The 27,375-nt window shown below is 40.0% G+C and overlaps 2 protein-coding genes across 2 annotated transcripts in view; both read left to right on the top strand.

The window, feature by feature from the left end:
- Positions 1 to 11,928, top strand: part of camsap2a (calmodulin regulated spectrin-associated protein family, member 2a) — a 46,694-nt gene extending 34,766 nt beyond the window's left edge. The window contains exons 8-19 of the mRNA XM_062424020.1: positions 2,363 to 2,459; positions 2,651 to 2,747; positions 2,901 to 2,932; positions 3,199 to 3,268; positions 3,508 to 5,641; positions 6,661 to 6,797; positions 7,228 to 7,451; positions 8,139 to 8,211; positions 8,864 to 8,929; positions 10,377 to 10,492; positions 11,058 to 11,176; positions 11,623 to 11,928. Of these exons, the coding sequence (XP_062280004.1) occupies positions 2,363 to 2,459; positions 2,651 to 2,747; positions 2,901 to 2,932; positions 3,199 to 3,268; positions 3,508 to 5,641; positions 6,661 to 6,797; positions 7,228 to 7,451; positions 8,139 to 8,211; positions 8,864 to 8,929; positions 10,377 to 10,492; positions 11,058 to 11,176; positions 11,623 to 11,928 (3,471 nt within the window). The remainder of the gene's footprint in view (positions 1 to 2,362; positions 2,460 to 2,650; positions 2,748 to 2,900; positions 2,933 to 3,198; positions 3,269 to 3,507; positions 5,642 to 6,660; positions 6,798 to 7,227; positions 7,452 to 8,138; positions 8,212 to 8,863; positions 8,930 to 10,376; positions 10,493 to 11,057; positions 11,177 to 11,622) is intronic.
- Positions 11,929 to 17,789: 5,861 nt separating this feature from the next.
- LOC133984957 (WD repeat-containing protein 47-like) lies at positions 17,790 to 25,938 on the top strand. Its single transcript, XM_062424479.1, has 14 exons — positions 17,790 to 17,947; positions 18,213 to 18,296; positions 18,931 to 19,015; positions 19,109 to 19,417; positions 19,628 to 20,082; positions 20,757 to 20,853; positions 21,709 to 21,863; positions 22,384 to 22,641; positions 23,073 to 23,240; positions 23,638 to 23,807; positions 24,010 to 24,180; positions 24,403 to 24,534; positions 24,870 to 25,088; positions 25,796 to 25,938. Exons 1-14 carry the CDS (start codon positions 17,790 to 17,792, stop codon positions 25,936 to 25,938), a joined length of 2,604 nt encoding a protein of 867 aa, XP_062280463.1.
- The last annotated feature ends 1,437 nt before the right edge of the window (positions 25,939 to 27,375 follow it).

Below are 27,375 nucleotides of genomic sequence, written 5' to 3' on the forward strand. Positions count from 1 at the left end.
TGGCAGTCCATGGGGTAGTAATGCCAGTCAGTGGGGAGATAGGCGCAGTGGTGGAGTGGTGGTCGGTTGTTTGGGGATCTGTGTGTGTGTGTGACTGCTGACTGGTGGTATTAAGCGATAACACACACCTGGTATGTCAGTAGTAGTCAGGCGGACAGATGGGATGAGCGGAGTCAGGTTGGGTTGTTGCCACCAATCTGGGCTGGACGGACGACAGGAGATCTTTCTTTCTTTCTTTCTTTTTCTCCTTTTTACTCCATTCCTTTTGTTTTTCTGGTCATCGTAAAACATAGAGGAATGCTTCATTGGCTAAACATACCTAAAGGTAACTAGCATTTTGCTATTCGTATTGCTGTTTGTTAGTAATTCTGTTCAAAGAAGTTACTTAATCCTAAAGTGATGGGGGGGGGGCATTTCTTTTATTTCATTGTGCAAGTGGAAGCAACAATACAAAATAATTACACAGTATACTTACAGCGAGCATAAACAATATAGTCATGTATAAATGTACATGTAATTTGTTAAATACATTGATATTTGCTGTGCTGTCTGTCATTTTCTACCTGACCACCATAGGTTGAAACTGATGGTGGAAAGCATTGACAACTGTTCAGTTTGCAAGGATGATAATGACATTATTCCAGATTTACTTTCTCAACTACTCACACACCTAGATTATGTCATAGCTGACACACTATGTTAATCTTTTGCAGGTCTGCATTTTGGCAAACACAAAAAGGAGTCAAAAATGTAAAATGCTGCAGTAATGGCTAAGAGAGAACAGTGCTACCAGTGTTAATTGTCTCTGCCCCTCCCAGTGTGCTACTGGGCTGCAGTTGGTGGGGGGGGGGGGGGGGGGGGGGGGGGGGGGGGGTTATGTTTGGTGTGCATGTACTGGTGTGCGCTTAGAGCGAAATGTTGCTGATAAAGTGAATTGGGTACCTTTAGAGCTGAGCCATGCAGCGTTGTCTTTGTCTGTAGACCATTGACTGAGAGCGGGGAGGGAGCGCGTTTCCTCAAGGTCGTTCCTGATTGACTGCACTCGTTTTGCATATGTAGCGCACGTGTGCAGCTTTGAATGAGTGCTGGCATTTTCACTGGAAAAACTGTCCAATTTATCCTGATTTTTAATCACGTATTCATTCTTGAAATTTTTTCCCACTTCAAAGTGGGTCAAAAAATGATCCAGTTTTCAATGCAAAATATCTGCAGTCTGATTATTCTGCTTTGTTTCAATATAGTGACACTTTGTGTATACAAAATAAGCTACACTGTACATAAATGGAATTATTTCACCCATGATGGCAGAAAATTGGTTTAATTAAAAATGTATTTGGACTAAATATGAGGCTGAATGGATGTATTTTTATAGTGTTGGCAAAAAGTGTAATCTGCAAAAGGAAATCTGCCAGCTGTGCAGGTTAAGGCACATGGTATTTTTTGAGCCTTTGAGTCTGTTGAAAGCTACATATTGTAACTCTTACTGACAAGTAACAGTCTGTATATGTTCCCTTTGTTATTAGAAAAAAACAGTAGTGCTTGAAAGAAAATGTAATACTGAATTTTTTTTTTTTGTAAAATATATATGTTTGCAGTGCAGTGTCCTCAAGCTGTTTGACCTTCCAATGTAATTTCACCTGATTCAGAAATGGACACAACTGCGGCCAGAAATCCCTCCAACATTTCCCACCCTCTCTAATTCAGGTTGGCTGGTGGATTGCTTGCTGGTGGTTGAGAACAGAAATAAATAGCTGACCTCTATTTTATAAATTAGGTTAATGCCTCATTCACTCGATCCTCTCCACTAACACAGGTACTATTGACTTTTATTATGTAAGTGTGAGATTATCTTATCCAGCGGGTGAAAAGCCTTGCTGTTGGTTACAGTGTCTTAGCTAACACATAAACTGTGAAACACTCTTAAGGCTTTGGCTCTCAAATAAGTCAGGAAAGTGTCAATTCCTTTCAACTTTAACCTTTGTCTTTCTTGGAAAGTTCTATGCAGAAAAAAACCAAACCAAAACAATCCCTTGTACAATACTGGTAGGTTGAGCTATGAAGCATCTTTTTCTTAGGAGGTTACTCCGTGAAATGGAGCAAGATTGGTGAATTATTTATACTCCAAGGATATAAGGAGGATTTAAGTAATACTCATCACCCTTGGTTCTCTGTAAGTGCTAACAGAGACACCTGCTGGAGAAAAGTCTACAATGCAGTGTGGCGGATGATGTTGACACACAGGACACATGTACTATTTGTTTCCTGTGACAGCACTTCACAGCACAGCATTATTAAGCCGAATGATTCAATGTCACCCAATACTATGTTTTTTAATATTGGTCTTATTTGAATTTTTCCGCAGAATAACTACCTGGTGTTTATGGCAGAGCTGTTTTGGTGGTTTGAGGTGGTCAAGCCGTCTTTTGTGAAACCAAGAAGTTTGGACAACGAAAGCACAGGTAAGACTTAATCTGATAATATCATTGAATGAATGTGGTAAGTGGAAATAGTAGCAAGGTATAGCCATCCATATATTATATCTGAAATATGCACAAAGTACTTAATTAATGTATAATAAATAATTTATGTATAATGACATGTATCTATTGAGAAAGCACAGACTTACAAGTTATCTGATTTTTCACCTCAGAGCCCTCTTCCCTGTTAAAGAATATACCATCCATCCCCATCTCAAAGGCAACTAAGAGGAGCTTCATGGAAAGACCCCCTAGTCCTGAAAGACCCAGGTATTTTATTCTAAAATTTAAAAACATATCTCATTGAATTCTTGGGCCTGAATTATACTTAATAACACCAGCTGGCTCAAAAGGACAATAGGAATGTACTGTATATTAATATGTATGACATGTCTTTAATTTTCTCTCTCTCACACTTTCTAGTTTGCCTCTTCGACCCCAGCCTCGAAACACAGGTAAATTTTGTTACTTTCTAAATTTAGTGTCATAGTAGCTATTTAATTATAAATAAGCTGAGAAAAAAAGATTACAGTTTCATCTTCTTACATCCCCTACCTTTTTTGGTACGTTGATAAATGCATTTTAAGAAAATATACCTAGATATACAGTATTTTACACCAAACTAAAATACTGGATATGCCAAAATATGATAAGATATATAAGTAAAAAACATTATTTACATTCTTACTTTTTCTCACTTCTTTACTTGCATATCATCCAGGAGAGATCAAGAGGTCAACCTCAATGTCCTTTGTTGATGGCAACCTTGGTACCTGGCCAAAAGAGAAAAGGTTAGTAACAAAGTGGTCCTATCTCTGTGCTTCATACCAAAAATTGTAATCCCCCAGACAATTCATTATCCCATAAGGATTAAGACAATCATATTATATCATATTATTTTATCTTCTTTGCAGTAAATAACACAAAATACAAAAAAATGAAACTATTAAATAAACATAAAATGCGTTAGTGGTACAAAACATTTTGTTTTTGTAGGATTTTGTTAAAAGTTTTTTGTCTCCTTTCTCAGGTCTGGGCCTTATGGAGTGTCTTTTGATATACCCTTTGACAAAGAGGATTCTGCTCCTGGGGCTCCACGTGGTATGGTCAGGTCCATCAGCACTGATGACGGTTCTGGCTTCAAGGTCCACCATCTACCCCGTGGAATGAAGCGCAACCTGTCCTTCCAGCCAGTGAATGGCCAGAGCATTGGCATTGAGGAAGAGGGCTGCCCAGACAGCCTTGCTGGTATGGAGCCTGCCAGACGAGCCTTCCCCAATGGACATGGTAATGTCATGGCAACAGCTCCCTCCATGGAGGAAGCCCTCCAGATCATCCACAGCCCTAGCAGGCCCCCAGTGGAAGGGATCAACAGCGGCTTCTTCCTGCATAGTCAAGCCCATGGAACTGGTGTTGGTGGCTTGGAGCCGGTGTCTGAGGTGGACTCCAAAGGGCCTCTGAGCACCACAGACACCACAGAGGTGGACACTGGTATCCATATCCAAACAGAAGACATGCTGGATGAGGATTCCTCTCTGAAAGACTGCTCTGTGAACATGGAACTGGATATGGACACGCCAAGCCCTTGCCCGAGCAGTCAGAGCAAATCCCCCTCAGTAGTGAAGATGACCAGTTTCGCCGAACAGAAATTGAAGAAGATAAATCCATCAGCGCCGGACTCAGGAAGAGGCAGCAGTAGCTCCCTAAAGACAACTCCAGAGGGCTCCGAGTTTTGTCTCCCATTATCAGTTTCCTGGGCCCCGACCCCCGAGCACAGCCCCATCCATCAACAAACCACACCAACCTTCACTGCTCAAGCATCACCCACACCTGTACAACTTCCACCTAATGACCCCGCCCAGGTCATGGCTACAGAGATGGTTCAGCTGAGGATGCGGCTGGAGGAGAAACGGAAAGCCATCGAAGCACAGAAGAAGAAAGTGGAAGCCGCTTTTACAAGGCATCGCCAAAAGATGGGTCATTCTGCCTTTCTAAATGTGGTAAAGAGGAAAGGCGATGGGGCTGCTAGTGGAGAGGAAGGAGCTAAAATTGAGGGAGAAGGCAAGGCTTTAAGCACAAGTCCAACCTTTAAATTTGGAAGGAGCAAAGCTGACACACCTGATGGGGCAGAGCAAAGCAGCACAAGCTCGTGTTGGCCAAAGTCCCCTGGTGGAGGAGAGGAGGGTGGGCAAAGCCCTGCTCAGCTAACCGAGGTGGATCTTTCTGAATATACACGTTCTATTGAGAAACTCAACCATTCTTTAGCGTTCCTACAGACTGAAATGCAGCGACTTGCTCAGCAGCAAGAAGTAATCATGGCCATGAGGGAGCAACAGCATCAGCAGGCGTGGGTCATCCCTCCTCCACATACAACCCCTTCGCCACAAAAACACAGTCGAGCCGGTCCCATTACTCGATCCTCAGGACCCTCTTCCCCCGCCGACTCCCCTCGTTCCACCCACCGCTCTCCAACCAGCATCAAACGCAAATCTGCCTCCTTCCACTCACGCAATCCCCGCACAGCTCGCCCCAATGAGCTCAAGCTGGCCCCCTACAATCGAGTCCTAACTGCCCCGCAATCTGTCGACAGTATCCCAAGACTGCGGCGGTTTTCTCCCTGCCAACCCTTGGCAAGTTCCTTTGTTTACATGGGGGAAAAACCAGTAGGCGCCAATACGGAGACCGACGCCTCAGATGGAGATAAAAATAGGGAGACAGATTCACTCCTTTTCCCAGAGAGGGAGCTCACCAGTATATGTGTAGCCAATTCACCCCCCAGCTCCCCCAGCCTACAGAGCAAAAGAGAACAAGCAGAAGTAGATTCAAATGCCAAAACCCAGGAATTCAGAGCTGACAGTCAGTCCACCACCACTGACATGGAAAAAGATAACAAGAAAGCTGCTCAGAAGCGAGGTGTAGATCTCAAACCTACAGTGGAGTCATCATTCCCTGAGGTTCTGTCTCACCCTGTGGTAGAGACCTTTACCGTGACACCTACAGACATTCCTCCCCAGCCAGAAGTCAAGAGCAGCTTGATTGAGGTTCCACTGTCAGTCATGAAGCCTCTGGAGGACTTAGCCCTGGAAGATGCTTTGGAGATGGAACAAGGTACCGTGGAAGGCCAGGATGAAGAGCAGAAGATGTGCCATGGCTTCTTCTTCAAGGTAGGCTGTTGTTTCCAAGGATGTTTGTGATTTTATTACACAAAGAATAAGTGAAACTTTCATTTATTTCATTTCACAGAAGATATTTATCTGAAAATGTTTTAATTTGGGGTTTCTTTACCTTGAAATGCTGTAAAATTATCCTGAAAGGAAGCAATTACACTTTTGAACCTGGAGCAGCCATGTTTGTTTCTCTAAGGAAACTCTCTTGTTCCTAACATGATGATGATGAAGGGTTCAGGAAACATGCCGGCTGAGCACAGCATCATCTTTCCATTTATGGTTTATAAGATTGCTTGCTAGCTGCGGTCTGGGCTTCGATGTAGGTCATAAAACTGGGGCTGTTGTGAATAATTCAGGCACAGCTGTGGAAATGTGGGGTTGTAGAGGCGTCCAATAGATTGTGAGGATGGAGACTGAAGGATGAGTGGGAGGGATGTTCACATTAAATAAAAATCTAGATTAAATTTAGACTGTACTGAATTCATCAGACTGGTGTGCTTAGGTTGGAAACAGCTGAATTTAAATTTAAATGTTTCTCACTATTGTAGTATTTATAGTACATTCATACATGTGCTGCACATGAGAGATATGGCCAAAACAAATGTATCCAAGAAAAAAAAATCTTGTGGTTCTTTAGTACAGCATAATAACATAGAAACTGAATAATAGAAGAGTTAGAAAGAATACAGTGGAGTCTTTACTGGCCCAGAAAAAAACACCCATCTACTGTGCTGCCTCTACCAGCCTTTTTACTGTCCCATTTACTTGTACAAAGGGGAGATGACATTTCCCAATAACCGCTCAAGATTTTAGATTTTTTCATTCATTGCATACATTAGTAAAACGTATTTAAGGACACAATAATGCCACTCAGCTCAGCTTCTTAATCTATGTCACAACAAGTTTGTTAAATGAACAGCAGATACAAAATAGTAAAATACAACAAAATGTTAACTAAATGTTATTGAATTTTCATTCTGTGTGAGGTGACTGACTTTGTCTCTTATATCTTTCAGGCGGATGGAAAGGCTGAGGATAACATGGCTCAGAAGAGGGCGGCGCTGCTGGAGAAAAGATTAAGGAGGGAGAAGGAGAGCCAGCAGAGGAAGATGCAGCTAGAAGCTGAGCTGGAGCAAAAGAAGGAGGAAGCTCGGTATGTTGACATATCTACAAGTCCATACAAAGTCCATACAAAATTTCAGAGTGCACAGATAGGAACACAATGTTATGTTTTTTTTGAGCCAACTTTTTTTTATTTACTCAAAAGCTTATTCTTGAATTAATATGCATATTAAAAATATAATTTGTAGTCTTTTTTTGTATATTGTTTAAAAGTTATGTTATCTCTTCTGTTTTCTTTATATCTTTGTTGTCTTTTCTATTTAAAGAAACCATAAGTCACTAATATCTATTTGGTGATAGGTATAAGTGAGAGTGGGACTGACAAGGCAGATATTTTCACATATCTTCCTAAAAAGGATTTTAGATTAAAGATCTCATGACATGATATTTCACTGAAACTGTCAGGGCATTTCTTATCATGTCTCTTGCTGTCCTTCCATCCCTCTGTTCTGTCTCTTCAGATTGAAAGCGGAGGAGGAGCGTCTCAGGAAGGAGGAGGACAAGGCCAGGAAAGAGTTCATCAAGCAGGAGTACCTCAGGAGGAAGCAGCTGAAGCTGATGGAGGACATGGACACCGTCATTAAACCTCGACCAGCAGGGGGGGCCAAACAGAGGCGGGGCCGTCCCAAGTCCATCCATCGCGACATGATGGACTCCCCCAAAACCCCGGTCAGAGCTGCCACAGGTAACCATGGAGACGACCCTCACACAGAGAAGTCAAGATCATCCCATCTGTCCAATCTGTGTCCTGTCACTTTGTTTTGTGCCACTGCAATTTATTACATTCCTGAAGTTTTCTCAAACAAGTTATTCTGATTCTAGTAGAAGTTAAATTTAATTGTCTCATTTGGTTTATTTGAGTTTTAAATTTGATGAATTAATCGAGATATTTGTATTGATATTGGCATAGATACTCTACTTTGGATCACAGCCACTCCACATGATCTGTCTAATATATAACAGGAAATCAATCAACAATGTTTTATGTGTTTTATCCAATATCTATCAACCCCAAATTATAGAGCTTGGAATTTAACATATTGACATACTCAAGGGGCAATGCAGCACCACTGTGTGCATTTGTATGGATTAATGTGTGCATTTTACTATGCATTTCATAAGGTTTATTAATGAATATTCATGCATGTATTAGTGGTTGTGTCCACATAATTTAGTCTGTCATAAATGATGGGAGAGTTCTTTTTTTTTTTACTCATAGCACTAAGACTGCATTGCTCTGTGACAGGGTTGGCACAAAACATAGTGGACAGCCTGCTGATGTTGTCATTCGTGGTGTCGGTGTAACCATGTTGTCGTGCTGTGCCACATCTCATTATCTCACATCTAGGTTCACGCCAACGTGTCTTTTCAGTCTCCAGCTTGTCCCTGGCTTCCCTCAACTTGGGAGACAGCGATAGTGTTCACTCTGAGAAGAGAGCGCCAAGGTAAGATTTTTATACATTTTTAAGTGCTGGTGTAACCTATGTAAATAGTGAGATATGTTTAGTAACACAATATGAAAAAGGTAAAAGATAGAAGTCCACAAAATTAGAAATTCTTTAAATAAAAAAGAAGAGCCTGCACACATTTGGCATCCTGCTAATGTTGGGAGTAAATCAACACTAACCCGACTCATTTGTAATTGAAGATAGATTAACTGAGCCACAGTAAATGAACAAGAATGAACAGAAAATCAGTGCACTCCTTTTCATCTTTGGTTTAAATTTCTTAGCTTGTCGCACTTCTATCTACACCTCAATTAATGATGTTGCAGCAGGTGTTTGTCTTTGTCAGCTGTTGTTAAACACCTGCTTGGGCATGACTGATCAGGGTGTGACCAAACATGTAGCATGCTTGAAATGTTCATGTTTGGACACTTTTCAAAGACGATGTGACCCCTGAAAACGTCTGACAAACTTGACATCTTTTGAATGATTTTGTGTCTTTAACATTTCATTGTTCATGTGTGTGACTTTTTAGATTTTTAGGAACCAAACTCTCTAGACTAACTCCAGTCAACAGTTCTAACATGTTTCCTGTATTCTTCCTATTTTCCTCCTTTTACTACTTTCTTTACTGTTGTTTCACACATGTCAGAAGTGCTAGTTTAGCCGCTGGCAGTCTCTTCTACTTTCTGAGATCTCCTAAACTGACAAGGAGAAGGTTAGTTTCTGCTTGGCAGTAAAATCTTCATGCTGTCCCAGGCACAATCCTGCACTGAAACCCTGTCCCTACATTGGGTTTTATTAGGGATTGATCGAACACTTAAAGGAAAAGCAACACATTCCCTCTTTCCTTTTGAAAGATCTTCAAGACTAACTTGAAAGTACTGGTCTAATGCTCTGCTTATAGCAGAATCACCATCACCAAACAATTTATTTTTCCACTAACCCTTCTGCTATGTCTTCCTCGCCAATTTACACTCCTGCACATCAAAGTAAATGAGTAAGCTTTGTTCAGAGTCATTATTTCACAGAGCAATTCAGTAGAGCACATCGTGCAAACTGTAAAACAACTATCTTAATAAGTCATTTAACCCTACATTATGTCTTCAAATCTGCTTGTAACAAAAATTACATCATACTGAAACAAGTAGAGATATCTGTCTTATTGGAGACAGTTACTTGGTATTGGTTGTTCTTGAAACATGCGAAAATACATTGAATCCATATTTGATTTTCATATCTTTTGTCCAGATTTGACCCTTATTGCAGTAATATAAAGAATGCTGAAGTGACTTGTTAACATGGAAAGTTTTGCACATGTACAAAACACACTAGTATGTTACTAGTAAGTAAGTGAATTTGAGCAAAATTTGGCTTTAGTTGCTCTGACAACACGTTATCCCTGTTCATCCGCTTTTCACATTATTTTCAAGGTGAGAAATATTTTTCAAATTCATTACACTGTAATTACTGCAGAGTAAGGAGTATTATCTTTACTTATTATAATATAATTGTTCATCAAAATCCAGAAGTATTCCGGTTACACATAAAGCAGTTCCAGTCTAGAAAAAGAGCAACTAAATGCCAAGTGCTGCACTATAATTTATTGACCTCTTTTATCGACCTCAAATGCACCAGACTGCTTCACATCACTGCACTCACTGCCTGTGCTTGCAAGCTTTGCTGCTTTAATTACTATAAGAATGTTGTACCGCAGAAGCCCAGTTATAATCCTTGCTGTTGATAATCATATGAATTCTCTTGTACTATGTGCTGAAATAGTGCACACACTTTCCTCCAAAAGTAACTGATAAATCTATGCAAACAACAAAACAAGATGTAGAGAGAGTGGGAAAATAACCACCAGTCACCAGCCAAAAACTTCTGTTTTGCCATGGCTGCTAGGATACATTTTTGAAGATGGCTCTGTATTTCAAAATATCTTGCTGGCTTGTATATTAGTACAGTAGTTTCTTGCCCTTCTTAAGGTATAAGTTGCTGAGTTGTAGCGATGCATAGGTGATATAATACTGTGTGTGTGTGTGTGTGTGTGTGTGTGTGTGTGTGTGTGTGTGTGTGTGTGTGTGTGTGTGTGTGTGTGTGTGTGTGTGTGTGTGTGTGTGTGTGTTTGTGTGTGTGCATTTGTACATGTTTGTGTGTTCTAGGCCAGATTCTGCAGATGGCTTCCTGTCCCCGAGTCGCTCCAGCAGCAGGAATGGAGAAAAGGACTGGGAAAACGGATCCACAACCTCCTCCGTTACATCCAACACGGAGTACACTGGTAGGTCAATTTATTGCATCTATTCTATGGTATTTGCTTGTATTTGTTAAAGTAGCAGATATTATACAGTTATAAAGGTGCTAAAACATGGCATTAGCTAATGTTAGGGAATAACATGACCTAACATGACTAGACCTTAAGTTCTCAACTTCATAGAGTTTAATTTAAATCTTCTTAGGTAAAGTGTTCCTCTAGCTCATCTGAGATTGTAATACTGGAGGACAGTGCTTAGTTGTTTTTTTTAATCTTTTAAACAATGTATTTTGTTTTTTGTCCAAAGCTGGTCTTTTTTTTCCCCCCACCATCTTGTTGGTGGAATTGCATTGTTCCCTGCTGTGTGAGCAATTATGTTAAATCTGAATGCTGCATCATTTTCCTTTGGTCGACTGCTTGATAACGTATGAATTCGCTACCAGTAGACTATCTTCATAAATTATTTCTCAGAAGAAAGAATAAAATAGGTAGTAGTACTTAAAATACTAAAATAGTATTTTTTTTGACACGACTACAGTAGTTGCTATGACAACAGTCCCGTTCTGATGATGTCTCCTCTGTGCTCATTCAGGACCGAAGTTGTACAAGGAGCCCAGTGCCAAATCTAACAAGCACATCATCCAGAACGCTCTCTCCCACTGCTGCCTCGCTGGCAAGGTTAATGAGGGGCAAAAGAACAAGATCCTGGAGGTAACAGCGTGGAGCTTTTTATGTATTGTTTAATTCACTGGAGGGATGAAGGTGTCCTGACTCTATGGATGGTGCATGCCACATACCTTCAACATCATGGATTTAAATCGGACATTGGATTTCATCTTACTTCTCTATTGTTTTCTACTGGTTTAAAATAAAGATACAGTACACACACACACACACACACACACACACACCTCAAAAGCATATATGTTAATTTCATTTATTATTATTTTGGAGACAAAAATCATAAGAAAGTTGCGTTGCACAGCTATAATAGCAGCAATCCAAAAACACACAAAAAAATCTCAATAATATGCCCTTAATTTAATTTTTTTAAACATTTAGTAACACGGTTTTGAAAAGGGCAATGCAAATAAATGTTATTATTATGATTACACGACCTTCATATTCAATGAGCTTTCCTCCCTTAACTTTAACAGGAAATGGAGAAATCAGAGGCCAACAACTTCTTGGTTTTGTTCCGAGACACCGGCTGCCAGTTCCGCTCGCTCTACACTTACTGCCCCGAGACAGAGGAGAGCAACAAGCTGGCAGGCATTGGCCCCAAGAGCATCACGCGCAAGATGATCGACGGCCTCTACAAGTACAACTCAGACAAGAAGCAGTTCAGTCAGATACCAGCCAAGACCATGTCAGCCAGTGTGGACGCAGTGACGATCTACAGCCATCTCTGGCAGACCAAGAAGCCAGCCACCCCTAAAAAAGTAGTGCCTGCCCATTCATAGTGGTACTTGATACCCCAAACATCACCATTCCCTTCCTCTAAAGGAACACATTCATTTCAATTTGCACTTCACTGTATATATCCATGAAGATTCAAACACCTGCAATTCCAGTTAGATGAATGCATATTTGTCTTTTCTTTGTTTGTTTTTCCTCTCATTGCATTCCTGTCCTTGTTTTTCCTACTTACTGGACTGGACAAGATAGGACTCAGATATTATGAACAACTGGAATGTATGCCACTGTTGAATTATGATGTAAATGCTTATCACTTATGTGTTTTTAGAGACTGACATGACATGACATGACATGAGTCAGTTTATGAAGGCATGTGTGAGTTTTGTTTTTGTTTCCTATGTGCCAAACGTCAAAAAAGAGACAGATGAATGCTAGGACATTTTACTCAGAACACTGAAGCACTGAATGTTTATAACTCATGTACAGATTTTAGTTTGCATTATCCTGTTGATGTGTGGCCTTATGTGTGTTTTGTTTTAGCGTGAGTGTAATGAGTTGATTGTAAAGCAGTGTATACGGAGGCTTGTTTTGTATTTGGAAGAACACTTTTTCTTCATCTCTGTGGGTAAAACGGTTTGTATATTAAGGTATGTAAAGTTACAAAGGGCCAAAAAACTTAATTGCATACAGCTAGTGTTAGCCACACAGTACATGTGTGTTCAACTCGACAAAGCCAAGCGGTCTCAGCTTTTTCAGAACCCTTTTTGAGAAAGTGATTTGTAAAGAATGCAGGACGTTACTCTAGATCACTGGTTCTCAACCTGTGGGTCAGGAAAATTGTAGAGAATCTGAGTTTTAATGTATGATGTGCAAACAGTATATTTCTAAAATACAAATACGCTGTCATGTTTGTTATTGTGATAAATTCCTTTTTCTCGTAGGTAAGTAGTTGCAATCTCAAGACTTATTCCAATAATTAAGTGAAAATAATGGAAAATTAGTCATTCCTTTGTGGTCAGAGTTAAACTTGTGGTTTGATTACAAGTATGAATAGCTTCACTTTTAGCTGTTGGATGCCAAAATGGTTGAAAACCAGTGTTGTAGATTCCTTTGCTGCTGGTTCACAGCAGGTTTGTGAACAATAAACCAGCTCAGTATTATTTGTTTAATTTTTAAATGCTGCCTACTGCACCAAGTAGGGTATATGCAGTATATAAAAATAATGTACAATCACACTCTCACCCACCGGTATCAGGAATATGACTGAAATCATATGAAGACATAGTGACATCTAAGAAGTATTTCTCTTTATGTCAGTATCAGGATTTAAATGCTGTGTATTAGTACTTTCTGGACAGTATACAATTTTAAATTCATACTCATCTTAATAATGTCAGAACTCACCAAACTGCAACACACTTTTGGTAAAGCATCCAGCAAGCACCAAATGTAAACATAGTGCACACGCAAAGTTTAGATTCCTGATTAGTTATAAATCACATCTCAGCAAGTATTGCTATTATAACTAAACATTATCTGAGGAGTGTATTAGCAGCCCATAAATGCAAAATGTCCTACATAGGCTAGAAATAATTTTGTTAATTTCCTTTATTTATTTATTTAGTTTATGTACTTTTAGGAAAATTCATTTTGCAAAATAATGCAGGCACAACGGGGAAGATCTTTGCTGCTGCATACGGGTAGAAAATCACCACAGGGTTTCATTGGTGTCAGTATCATCTTCCTTTTGCCACCGAATGTCTGATTAACACCATTTGCAGGTTTCCAACAAAGCAAATCTGCTACCATGGTGCTTTGTTTTCAACTAGGGGGATAACTTGTGACCAAAAGAGAGCATGTACATGTCTTTGAAAGTGTAATCTAGTATGACAGAGTTATTAAGTGTTTCTCTGTTGTTTATTAAAAAGGATCTGATCACAGAAAACTCTGTCCACCTGCGTTTGGCTGTTTAAGGCCAAGGTAAATGATTATTTAAACTGTTATAATATTGTACAGTGTGTTCATGTGAGCTCATACCTATTCACTATGATGACCTTGTTTTGTTTGTCAGACGCTGTGCTGTCATTCAACATATTGCTGAACATGTAGTTTCATTTTTTTTTCTTTTTTTTTTTCTTTTTTGCATTTAATAAAATTAAGCATGGCCTCAGCATTTATGTGGTGTTGATTGTGAAAACTCATCTTTATTTAAGAGTTGGAAAGGATATGTCAAAAAGGAAAGACCAACTGAAAGAAAGAAGACTAGGTAATAATGTTTATGTTCTTAGTATGGTTTTATTTATATAAATTACTAAGAAAATAGGAGGACAGTCATGACAGTTTGATAACATGATTATGAGATGATGAATATATAAAATGATAACTGGTTATGGCGTGCCACATTAACCTTTAACCCTACAACGTCTTCTGGAAATATTCGTTTTATTTATATCAATAATTATTTTTGTACCATTTCACTGTAGACATGCTGCTTAGTCGATTAAAATCATGGATTTTGTGTGAGACGGATCAATAAAAAATGTCATTGAGATTGAGAAAATTGTTATGAAACCCAAACTAACTTATTTTGAACAATATCTAAGACTAATAACTTGTGGCAAATTTATAGCACAGTTGTTAAGAGGATTTAAAGATATAATTATGTAAAATCCACATAAAAATCTTGCTATATCCCAACAATAGAGGGGGACCCAATGTTAACCCTTGTGGTACACCATAGCTGAAGTTTCCTGCTGTAAGGTAAAGATAAACTGATCAATAAGATCTAAAACTGTTAATGACCAGGCCGGTTATTTTAGGCAAGGCAAGGCAGCTTTATTTATATAGCGCATTTCATACCCAGGGGCAACTCAGTGTGCTTTACATAAAAACAATCATTAAAAAAACATACAATTAAAAAGAAAAAACAATAATAATAAAAAATAAAGAAAAGTACAGAACTTTACTAAGTACTAAGTACAGAAAAAATTTAGGGGGAGAAGTAGTTGTTGACATGATCAAGTAAGCTACTGACATCCAGAGTGACTATATTGTTGCACTGACTAAAATAGTAGGCCTACGCCTTGCGATACGCTTCACAATAATCAACACTTTCTATCATAAAATTTAGAGGTGCCATTCTGCCAATGTACTCAAACTCAATAAACATGTATTAGCACCAGTAGCCTACCAATCAGACAAAAGGAACTACTGACCTGCAAAATCTATGGGGCCCCAACAGCCCCACCCACCTTCACTGTGTGTCAATGTAACTACAAAATCTCATCATTGCCAAACAGGAGTCCTGCAGTCTGAAGCCAGTTCCAACAATACTGTTTGGTTTCTGAGGGTCTGGGCAAGTAAGGGTCCATGTATGGTGTGTGCATAGTACTTGATTTGAATTTGGAGACATAACAGTATACACATCAGTTGGGCCCTTTTTTGCAGTAGACATGCTGTTTTGTCACAGTATGGGAACCATAGACATCATAACATTAATTATGGCTTGTTTCCATTGTGTGACCAGAATGAATAGTTTAATGTATATTAATGTATATAAATAACCATACATATCTGAAGAGAAAACAGAACACACAGTTTTGTTGTTTTTTATTTGTTTGTTTTATTGTTGTTTTTTCAAATAAAAACATCAAAATCCACAGTTAGAGTTCTATAACTTACCACCTTTTTAATTTCCCACTATTAGTTGAAAGTTTCTATTGCTGTGCTACAGGTTGGTGTATGGAATTAAATTTGTGTCAAAATTAAATTTGTGTCACAAAATCTGGCAAGCATCAGACAAATAAATAAATAAATAATGATAAACTGAAAGTGAATTACAATTAATTGAAACCAAAAAATCAGAGTCAAAACATTCAAAAAAACAACTTTTGTGGTCACTTTTTCAGTTTTGTTGCCTGATTTTTAAGTTTCAGTTCAGACAGGAAGAGCATGTGGGCAGGTGTCACTACCTCCCCATTAGCCAATTACTTTTGAAGGGACAGGTCAGACCATTAAAACTGAAAGAAATCTGAAAAAGTACAACAGCCAAACTAAAAAAATTAAAAATTTCAATTATTATTTTTTTGGTTTGGTTTTGGCTCAACCATTAATTATGACACCAATTTAACCCCATATAGGTGTGACCGTGGGGCGTCATCATCGCTACAGCTGATTGGTCGTTTGCAGCTGCGTCCGCATGGCAACCACGAGCTGTGTACAAGAAATAAGACAGAAGGTACCTTTATCTGGAAACGTTGAACGGGATTTCAGCGGTTTAAACTACCGTCCTTTCATATCCTCCGTAGACACGATTACATTTGGAGACCTTCCACGGCGCGGAGCAGCTTTAATGCGGTGTGTTGTTGGCGCAGACTGACAGGTCAGGAGTTGGCATGGTTTCACGGTGGCGTGTTGCACGGTAGCTCGCTATATTTTAGTGAGGAAATGAATGGCGCCGTTGGCTATTGTCCTGCATTTGTTGTGCGCGTGTGTGTGTGTGTGTGTGTGTGTGTGTGTGTGTGTGTGTGTGTGTGTGTGTGTGTGTGTGTGTGTGTGTGTGTGTGTGTGTGTGTGTGTACGCTACATGTCTGCTCAAATAAATAAGGTGTGTCTGAGCACAGATGAAGTGCTGAGGCCGCAGACCCGCTGTCACATCCAGTAGTCGGTACCAGTGCTGCTGGATGTTGTTTCTGTGTGCGGGGAGGGACAGGGCGGTGTCACCGGCTGCTCTGCCTCCAGCACAGACACCATGAGACATCACTGCTTTGTGAGAATGCGCTTTCAGCCACATTGCCGGTCCACTGTGCATCATGAAGAGCGTTTTGCACTTTGTGTTGCTGTAGCCTTAAAGTGTTGCAGTGATTAACCATTTACACGCCTGCACAGAACTGCATCCTGATATGTTTTTATGATGATCATCAAACTATACACCTTTTATCAAGTACAATGATCATTTTCGATGCTCACCAAAGTTATGTGATCACTTTAAACTCACTCTCACTTCTCTAGAGAAACATAAATACTAAAGTTTGGTGATACTCCAATGGAGAGAGTACAATAAAATGTCTTTACTGTTTTATAGGCTCTCACAGAATTAAAGCTGTCTAACATTTAGAATATCAGGTCAGTGTTGATACCGAGAAAGCAGACACACTTGAGGTCCCTGTAGGAATATGTAAGTGATTGCTGAAAGTGTATAAGCCAGTGGACATCAGTGTGGTGTGCATGAGTATTTGTCAATGTTTACATCATTAACATTGATCTTAAACTGTAAAGGTGTCTGGGTAACCTCCCCTCTCATTTCACACACATTTTCTCTGTCTAGCCAATGATGGAGAATGTTGTAATGCTGTATGGGTTAGGGGTTAATGTTAGGGTCCTGCTGTGTATTATTTTTTTAGTCAACAAATTACTTACCTGCCATGACGTCAGTGTAGAGATGCACCGATACTGATACTGATACTGATATTTGATATTGGTCTGATACTGACTCACTTAGCTGGATTCTGGTATCACTGACAATGGGCTTTAGTAGATGTCTGTGTATTTATGTTACATTTTGTTTTACAAAGTAAAAGCCCAAAGCTCAGGTATCACTATTGGGACTGAAAAAGTCAGATCGGTGCATCCCTACTTCACCGTCAACTGTATCCAATGAAGAGCTTTGTTTTTGTCTCTTTTTTTTAAATAGTAAAAGAATATTTGTTGGATACTTAATATTCAGAGATGTATCATTTTTATTAAACTGTGGGTAACTTTAGAGCGAACAAGCATGACCATTTTTAATAATGAAAATAATAATTAGCTCCAGTTCTTTGTGTAACTTTTCTAACAACATGTCGATCTCTCCATCCCTCTGTCTGTATTTCAGTCAGCTGTAAGCTGCCACCACAGACCTGCAATCATGACAGCAGAGGAGACAATCAACATCAAGGAGGTAGAGGTGATCAAGCTGATCCTGGATTTCCTCAACTCCAAGAAGCTGCACATCAGCATGCTGGCCTTAGAGAAGGAGAGTGGCGTCATTAATGGACTATACTCTGATGACATGCTCTTCCTCAGGTAGGACAACACAACAGAATCATACTTTATCACTAACAGTGTCCTGAGAGGCCCACTAGACTTTCAGTTTGACATACAGTTTTCGGGGTCAGAGCAGGGGTATTGGTCAGGAACTGGGTTTGTACACATCTCAGTCTCCAGATTTGGTCACCATTTTGCTTTCTTGTGTTACATTATTGTCGACAGGCCAGATATTGATATTCCTGTTGGTGTTGGCTGCAGGCTTTTTCTTTGGTATTTTGAAGTCATTTACTGCTGTCAACAGGCAACTCATTCTGGACGGCCAGTGGGAGGAGGTGATGCAGTTTATTCAGCCTTTAGAAGGAATGGACAAGTTTGACAAGAAAAGGTGAGAGAAACAATGTGGGAGTGTCATTATTATTATTATTTAAAATCTGAAAGTTTAAGGAGTGGCCATTGAAGGACAGCCCATGTCAAATAGTCCCTTATTAAATTGTGTCTTGTTGAGACATTATGAGAGGAACAGATCTTATCAAAATGTATCTCACTGAGTTAAAGTTTTCATTTGCGTTCAGCTGGAAATTGTCCTAATTTCACTGCCATTGTTCTGCCTATTTGTCTAAATATCAAGCACAGTATTAATTATTTAGATTAGATTATTTTATTTTGAATGTGTAAAACAAGAAAAAAAAAACAAGAAAAAAAAAATTATGGTAGGATGATTCACTGGTGACCGGGTTGGATTTGCCAGTGAAGCTGTGAGCCTCGGGAACTAAATTAGGTCAAGTCCCAGTACTTCAGTGGCATGATCATGTCAAATTACTGACAACTTCTTTTTCTCATCAAATCACCAAACAATCAGTGTCTCAATATGGATGAAGAGTTTTTTTAAACTCAGTTCTCAGTTCAACCTGAGAAATGCTACATGGGGTTCAGTCAAGTCAATTGATTCACTTCAATATAAACTACATTTCCCTCCCTACCCTAACCCTAACCCTTAATAAAGATATTTGTGTTTACAGGTTCCGCTACATCATTCTGAGGCAGAAGTTTCTGGAAGCTCTATGTGTAAATAACGCCATGTCTGCTGCTGAAGACCCTCAGAATGTATGAATATATTTAGAAAATGTTAAATATATAGGAAATGATGTCATGGCAGCTACATACTCACGAGTCCTATGTGAATTATCTGATCTACAGCTGGAACTCACCATGAGAGAGGCAGTCAAGTGCCTCCACAGTCTGGAGGAGTTGTGTCCATCCAAAGACGACTACAGCAAGCTGTGTCTCCTCCTCACGCTGCCACGCCTCACCCACCACGCTGAGTTCAAAGATTGGAACCCGAGCACGGCACGCGTCCACTGCTTCGACGAGGCCTGCACTATGGTAGCTGAGTTCATTCCAGCGGATAGGAAGCTGAGCGAGGCAGGCTTCAGGGCGAGCGGGAACCGTCTCTTCCAGCTGCTGATCAAAGGGATCCTTTATGAGTGCTGTGTTGAGTTCTGTCAGGTAATGTGACTCCTACATTTTTAAAAGGTAACAGGGAAACTGCAGTGGCTGCTCATAATGCACTAATTGGGTCTTGAACTTGGCAGCACCTTTACTAAACTTGCTATGTGTGATTTCCCACATTCATTTCAAAATCATCAAGTCTCACACAAAAACGCAATAATGTGAGTCTTAGTTGATAGTCTTAACCACACTGTTTGTGTTTTGCAGAGTAAAGCAACTGGTGAGGAGATCACAGAGGGCGAGGTGTTGCTCGGCGTGGATGTGCTCTGTGGGAATGGCTGTGATGAACTGGATTTGTCACTGCTCTCATGGCTGCAAAACCTCTCCCCTGGTGCATTCTCATGCGCCTTCCAGCAGAAAACCCTCAACATCCACGTGGACCGGCTGGTGAAGCCCAGCAAGGCCGGCCTTGCCGACCTCCTCACGCCCTTAATCAACCGCCTGTCCCCCTGCCCTACCTCACCCTTCCACCAGAGGCCTCATTCAGCCGACACCTACATGTCCAGGTCCCTGAACCCAGCTCTGGATGGCCTGTCCCATGGCCTGGCAGCCCATGATAAGAGAGGGATGGAGGCCAACGTAAAATCTACCCTCAGTCGGAGCCTAGTGGAAAATAATGTGCATCAGCAGGATGATTCACCTGAGAGGTACCAGTCAAACCTGTGACACGAGTTGTGTTTGTGTCTGAATATGCTTAAAAAAAATGTAAACATCATTATCACAACATATAAAGTGATCTGAAGTTAAATTGCTGCTTCAGTTGCTGCAGTATTCTTAATGTATCCATTACATGAATGAATCTAATTCAAAGACAGGGACCCTAGAGAAAGAGCTAATATCTGTACATACCTACATCCAGCTGTGCAATTAAAATTATTTCAGTATAACATTATAATCAAAAACCCCAAAACATACATACGAACTGCTACTTAACCTGACTGTTGTCTTCAAAAGTGAATTAATTGGCTAAATTATTTGGCAATCATTTTATTAATCCAATAAATAACCAACGAGAAAGTCTATTATTTATTTTCTGCTTTTTTTGGGTCACTTTTTATAAAATAACCACAATTATTCTCATTTTTGCAAAGTTCATTGGCTCTGAGCACAATATCTACTGCTACATATTCCTTGTTCTGTGAACATTGAACTGTGTTTTGCCCTGTATGTCACCTTGATACGTTCGCGTCAACTGAGGACTGAAATCAGAGCAGAAATTTTTGTATCGGGTTTTATATCCATTCCCTGTTTAAGTTTTATATTAGTTTTCTTGCTTGCCATGTTACTTCAGCTCAATCTGAACTTAAATTAACATTTGCATTTTCCTGACCTGTAGGAAGCATCCACAGGGGCTGGATGGCCCCAACACCACACGCACCCCTCTGACTCCTGGAAGAGATGGTGGAACAGCCTGCAGCACAGAAACAAATGAGGTAATAAGACCTGCACACTATAAGTAGTTTGGTCTAAACATTATAAGGCCTTAAATAAACCATAGGGCAATCATAAGCACAAAGCAATTTCAGATAAGGAGGAGTGGAGGTTCTCACCTTTGGTTGCTCTGACTGAATTGGTTTCATGAATCTTATGGCAATAAAGACAAATAGCCAGGGTTGTCTGTCTGGTCACTTGAGTCAAAGTTTATCTTCCCTCCATAGTGATTACTCCAGATTTAAGAGATTTAGAATATATCCCCTCTGAACCTGCCTCATAAATACATCCCCAATTCTCTGTCTGTGTGACACTCGCACCCTGCTGCCCCTGTCCCCCCTGGATGGAGGTCATGGACAGAAGAAGCAGATAATCTGGTTTGATGTGCAGTCACACCCAAGATGGCCCGCCTTCCCCCATCATCGCTCATCTTTATGCACCGCAGGTCCCATCCACACAAGCAAAGTGTCTTGATACTGGATGTTTTGTGTGTGTATGTGTATGTGTATGAAAAGTGGTGAGATGAGATGAAGGGAGATATACTGTAGGCCCGCTGGATATGATGAGGTCCTTGAAAACTTTTTATGGGATGGATAATGGAGGACGAGGCCTTGGGACCTGAAGAATTGTCAGTCGTGGCTCTTGGGAGAGAGTTTATCTATTATAATCTTGTGTGTGTGTGTGTGAGTCAGTGTGTCAAAGAGCACTACCAAGCTTTGAAGCAGAGTATACTGAAAGGCAATACTAGATCAGTAATAATTCAGGTAACAGAGTAAAAAAAAAATCATATCAGAATATTGCTTTAATATCGCTTTGTGTGCATGTGTCTGTCTGTCCAGCGGCGTGACTCCACAGAGCACATACAGGAGTATTACAGGCAGCGCCTCCGCGTGCAGCAGCACCTGGAGCAGAAGCAGCAGCAGCGGCAGCTTTACCAGCAGATGCTGCTGGAGGGAGGAGTGAAGCCTCAGGACGGAGCCCAACACGGCCTCACTGAGACCTTCCTCAGCAGGTAAAAAAGTGGAAAAATTAAGTCATTTGGACAGTTGCAGATAAGTTATATTTGGGATATTTAGGGTTGTAACTAACTATTACTTTCATCACTTATGATTGCAGCTTATTCCTTGATTAGTCAATTAATCAATTAGTCTATAAAAGAAAAATATTCACATTTGAGAAGCTGGAACTGTTTAATTTTGGGCATTTTTGCTCCAAAAAATTACCTTAAGCAAGGATAATGCCCCCTTGTGGCTAAATTTGGAAAATGAATATGTCTGTTGACATTTATTTTTTTCATTATTAAGTAGACTTATCATATACAGAGTCCACAACCAACCAAATTATTAATGTCCTCAGACCACAAGCTGTTTAGGTTTATACACAAATGTATAATAATCAAATCAATCATAATCAAAAATATGAATTTCTTTTGTTATTTTCTGATTCAAAATTAAACTTTCATATTTTAAGAATGTAATTTCAGGCTTCATTTCTCTCCTTGTTGAGATACTGAAATCTTGTTTTTTGTCTAGATCCATTCAGAAGTTGGAGGAGATGAATGTGGGCATCGACCACCGAGGAGATGAGGTGATGACACAGCTGGGCCAGCAGTGCAACGGAGTAAGGAATAACAGCAGCACTTCTAGTCCCAGGACTTCCAACACCCGCGAAACACCAGAAACTGGACTTCAGAAGGAAAAGCTAGGTAGTGTAAGCAGCAGCACCCCATTAAGGACCGGGAACCAAGGCTTGCCTTCCCTCGGCGAGTCCCCGGTTTCTGCCAGTCAGAGGTAAGACCCTGATGAGTTTCTGAATCGCCCAAACATTCACTTCTTAAGAAATGCTCTGCAGCAAAATACAGCTTTTTATATGAAGTCTTCACTAATTATGAAAAACCATGTCCAGTAGATATCCATGAAAAATGTTATGTGCGTGCGTGCGTGCGTGCGTGTGTGTGTGTGTGTGTGTGTTTAACATCAGTACTGAGAAGATCAAAGGGTCTGTTCCCACATTTCAAGATGATTCTGGCTCTTCTGCAACACGTAGCGCAGCACAAGAGGTACAGCAAACTGACACCAAAAATACCCAGTCAGCCTATGCTTCATGCTGCATTATCAGTCATTACTGACCGAAATGTCATTTACTGTCCAAGCTGATAAAAATGAATCCCAAAAAAAATCTTGTCTGACCCAGATTTACTAAGGATTAATGTTCTGTTTTTTGTTGTACAGCAAGGGAAGTCCAAGACACAGTTTGTCAAAGTGAGCACACTTGAGGACACACAGGCAGTGCGTGCAGTGGCCTTCCATCCCTCTGGATCACTCTATGCTGTCGGCTCCAACTCCAAAACCCTGAGAGTGTGTGCCAACCCCGATACACTGACTGCCAGGTAAAATCAATTTACTTGACATAATCTCAAAACATGATAGATTATATTATTTGTGTACGTATGCTATAGATTATGACTCCATGGTGTCAGTATGGAGAGTATTGTAAATGTGCACATGCAGACGATTTCTGCATCTTGGCAACAATTTTGAACATGACACATGAACACAATAAGGGGAACCAACTTACTCTGTTTATTGCATTTTTCATGATAGATCAATTTGCATGTTACCACCATATGCTTACAAAAATAATAATGTTTTGCTTTTAACAGAAATTAGACAGGTGTCTGAATTGAGCTTGACCAGATGTTTAATGTTTTCCCTAAATATATAGAGTATTTTAAATGTGAAGCTTTCCTTCGTGGTTCCTAATCTGTATTTTATTGATTTGTTCAGTGGTACAGGTGCAGTCAAGCAGCCGGTGGTGCGCTTCAGGAGGAACAAACACCACAAGGGCTCAATCTACTGCGTAGCGTGGAGCCACTGTGGACAGCTGTTGGCCACCGGCTCCAATGATAAATACGTTAAGGTCCTGCCTTTCAATGCAGACAGCTGCAATGCCACAGGTACTATTTTATGTGCTTTAGTTTTTATGTGATGAATAATTCCCTTCTACTCACTTTATACAGACTGATTTGATCAAACTTAATTACGCTTCAGAAATGCAGAACAGTGCAGGTTCAAGCAGGACAATTGATGTAAGATTATACATCTTTCTCCTGATATTAATCTTCTGTGTCTCCACCCCAAATGTGTGCTCTGAATCAGGCCCAGATCTGGAGTTCAGCATGCATGATGGTACCATCAGGGACCTGGCCTTCATGGAGGGCCCTGAGAGTGGAGGATCCATATTGATCAGTGCCGGGGCCGGAGACTGCAACATCTACACCACTGACTGTCAGAGAGGACAAGGACTTCACGCCCTGAGTGGACACACCGGTACGCCCGAAACAGTTCTTTCCTTAGTATATAGTAGATACCCTTTACAAGTCAGTAATCACAGGAATTTCATAAATCTCAATAAACCATGTTTTCTATATTGTTTCCGAACAAGAAACTACCACTGAGAAGACCACAAGATCATTTAAATCACAGAAACAGAGCTTGTAAACACAACAAGTCAGTACAGTTAATAAGTATTTGACTTTACTATTGTTGCAGGTCACATTCTGACTCTGTATACATGGGGAGGCTGGATGATCGCCTCTGGCTCCCAGGACAAGACTGTCCGTTTCTGGGACCTGCGTGTGCCCAGCTGTGTGCGTGTGGTGGGAACAACCCTGCATGGCTCAGGTGAGTCACCTCCTGACTCTCACTGTGGGAAATAAACACCAACACTAGGTAAATAATGAGCTCGGTAAACACAGGCCTTATTCTTGGTTAACACAGATGCTGACCAAATAATGTACTTTATTTGGCAGATAATCACCTGTACCACATTAAAGGTTGGTGCTTGAAATGTACCAGTTTACCTGCAAATCTAGCATGCAAATCTTCAGTGAGATAAAAAAAAGTCCCTGGTTCTTTGGTTCCTAAGTTTAAATCTTGGATAGATCAGCTGATAGTGGGCAGTTTTAAACTGCACCTAATCATAGCAAATATCTTTATTACTACTTTGGCACACACAGGAAGTGCAGTGGCATCAGTGGCAGTGGATCCCAGCGGCCGCCTGCTGGCCACGGGTCAGGAGGACAGTACCTGCATGTTGTACGACATCAGAGGAGGCCGCATAGTCCAGACATACTGTCCCCACAGCAGTGACATCCGCTCAGTGCGCTTCTCACCCGGAGCCCATCATCTCCTCACTGGATCCTACGACAACAAAATCATCATCAGTGACTTGCAAGGTAGCAATTTCTTTATAATCAGAGACAGAAATGAAATACAGACACAGATACAAATACATATAACATGTAAATCAGTTGCATCAAGTTGTCAGACTGAGTCAGGAGACTGCAATTAAATAGATCTGCATGGAAGGAAAAAAACCAAGCACATGCTATACGTTTTAGTAAAAACAGCCACGGTTGTGTAAGTAGCTTGATACAATGATCCACTGCAAACTGGACTGACAAGAACAAATTAGATGACTCAGTTCTGCTGTCTACAGTAATTGTTTTCCCCTCCTCCTCTCACAAGCACAAATTACTCACCATTATACAACAAAAGAATGGGAGGGTGTGTCCAAACTTTTGACTAGAACTGTACTCTGTTTTACCAAAATGTCAGTTTGAAAAAAATAATTCATCTTTTTTTCTTTTTAGCTTCACATAATTTAGTCAGTTTTCTACAATGTTTTTTTTTGTTGAAATTAAAATAATTTACGACTACAGAGCAGTGAGTAGTGAATCATTTCAAGAACATTTCAAGTGCTACTTTTAAGCATCAGTTAAATTCGCCAAACTCATATATTTGATAATTTATGATTGATAGAATTGAAGATTAATGCAGCTACAGTTATTGATGCAACATAATACTGCTAGATTCAAGAGTTTGATGCCACTTTCTACCACCTCTGTATGATATGTATATAATTATTTTTCTTTGACCCCAGGTGACCTCACAAAGCCACTCCCTCAGACAGTGGCAGGGGAACACTGGGACAAGGTGATCCAGTGTAGGTGGCACCCCCATGACCGAACCTTCCTGTCCTCCTCTGCGGATCGAACTGTGGTCCTATGGGCACCAAGCTCCTGAAATACTCATGAGGGAAATGCTGGTTACCAACAACAAAAGCACAGACAAGATACAGGACAAGAACAGAATGTGGTGTACACCCCGACATGGGATGACAGACTGCTGCGGAGTGTACTTGTGTGTTTGTGTGTATATGCACACATGCAGCGTGAATTAAACTGTTTATATGTTGTTCAGTTTAAAGTGAGTGTATGTGTGTATGAGTGTATTTAAACTGTGACATGTTTTTAGGTGAAAATCCAATAACTCTAAAGATGACAGTCTATACATGATGGTGTGTGTGTGTGCGTTTGAATACTACTGTGTATGTTGGTGTGACTATGTGCCAGTGTGTGTGTGTGTGTGTGTGTAAACAAACATTGCATTGTGGAAATATTTATGTGTAATTGGCTTTGCACTTTGAGTGTAAAACTGAAAAATGAATTAAAGGACCAATGTGTAAGATTCCGAGTGATATATTGGCAGAAATTGATTATAATAACCAAACACTGACTCTAGAGCTTCTTTTGTGTTTTTCACGAGTTTTGCAAAAACTTTAGTTTCTCTTTGATGCTTGGAAGGTGCGGTTAAGGGGGAGGAGGGATGTTCAGTTGGTTGCAATCTGCAACTTCACCAATAGATGCCACTAAATCCTACACACTGGTCCTTATTGGGAAATTATTAGAGCATACTGAAAATGCCATAAAAAGAGGAAACAAGGATATTTTAGTGTCAATGTTTCTATTCAGAATTCATGTGAGGTCAAATACTGAAATATCTAGGATATTATGTGTTTGCTTAATGCCTTTCTGCTTCTGACTTGTGTAAGTAGAGCATAAAGCTCAGTTAAGTTAGAATATAGCGACAACCTGTAATGCCTGTATTGAAAGGCATGAGAAAGTTCACTGCAAGCACACTTTCAATTTAATTTAGTTTTTTTTTGTCACAATGCCAAAATTCATACTTTAGTCAGGATGTGATGTAAAATGAAGAGCTGAGTGTAGAAGAGATGTAGTGGTTGGTGAAATTCAAATTCAAAGCACTAATGTTTGTATAGTAGGTGATGTCATGGTTGATAATAATGGTAACTCCTCAGTCTTAACTGAAGGCAGTGATTCCTTATGTTGTGGAAAGAAGCCACATATGGTTATGCATAACATAATGTGCCTTTTTGTAACATCTGTAGAGATTTTTGGATGTGTGGATTAATTGAGAGATATATTTATTTGCAACATTATCTTAATATTTTTCCATACGCTTTGTCATTTATACATTCATGTAATGTCACTGTTATACAGAAAATTATCTTCCATCTGCATTGAGCACACTTGTATGAATTTAATGTGTTTTTCCCTATGTCTGTTATTACTGAAAAACCATCTGTGCAATATAGAGTAATTAGAGCTTTACAACAATGTTGAAAATACACACAATGTTCAGCTTTGGAGTGAGTGGTGA

Source organism: Scomber scombrus, chromosome 8 (assembly GCF_963691925.1).
Source record: "Scomber scombrus chromosome 8, fScoSco1.1, whole genome shotgun sequence".
In the NCBI taxonomy this organism is placed as follows: Eukaryota; Metazoa; Chordata; class Actinopteri; order Scombriformes; family Scombridae; genus Scomber; species Scomber scombrus.

Excerpts from the sequence above, each read along its gene's own strand:
- LOC133984957 (XM_062424479.1), top strand. The coding sequence starts at position 17,790 with ATGACAGCAGAGGAGACAATCAACATCAAGGAGGTAGAGGTGATCAAG. Across the intron at positions 23,241-23,637 it reads CCCGATACACTGACTGCCAG|TGGTACAGGTGCAGTCAAGC; the intron begins GTAAAATCAATT and ends TGATTTGTTCAG. Across the intron at positions 23,808-24,009 it reads AGACAGCTGCAATGCCACAG|GCCCAGATCTGGAGTTCAGC; the intron begins GTACTATTTTAT and ends GCTCTGAATCAG.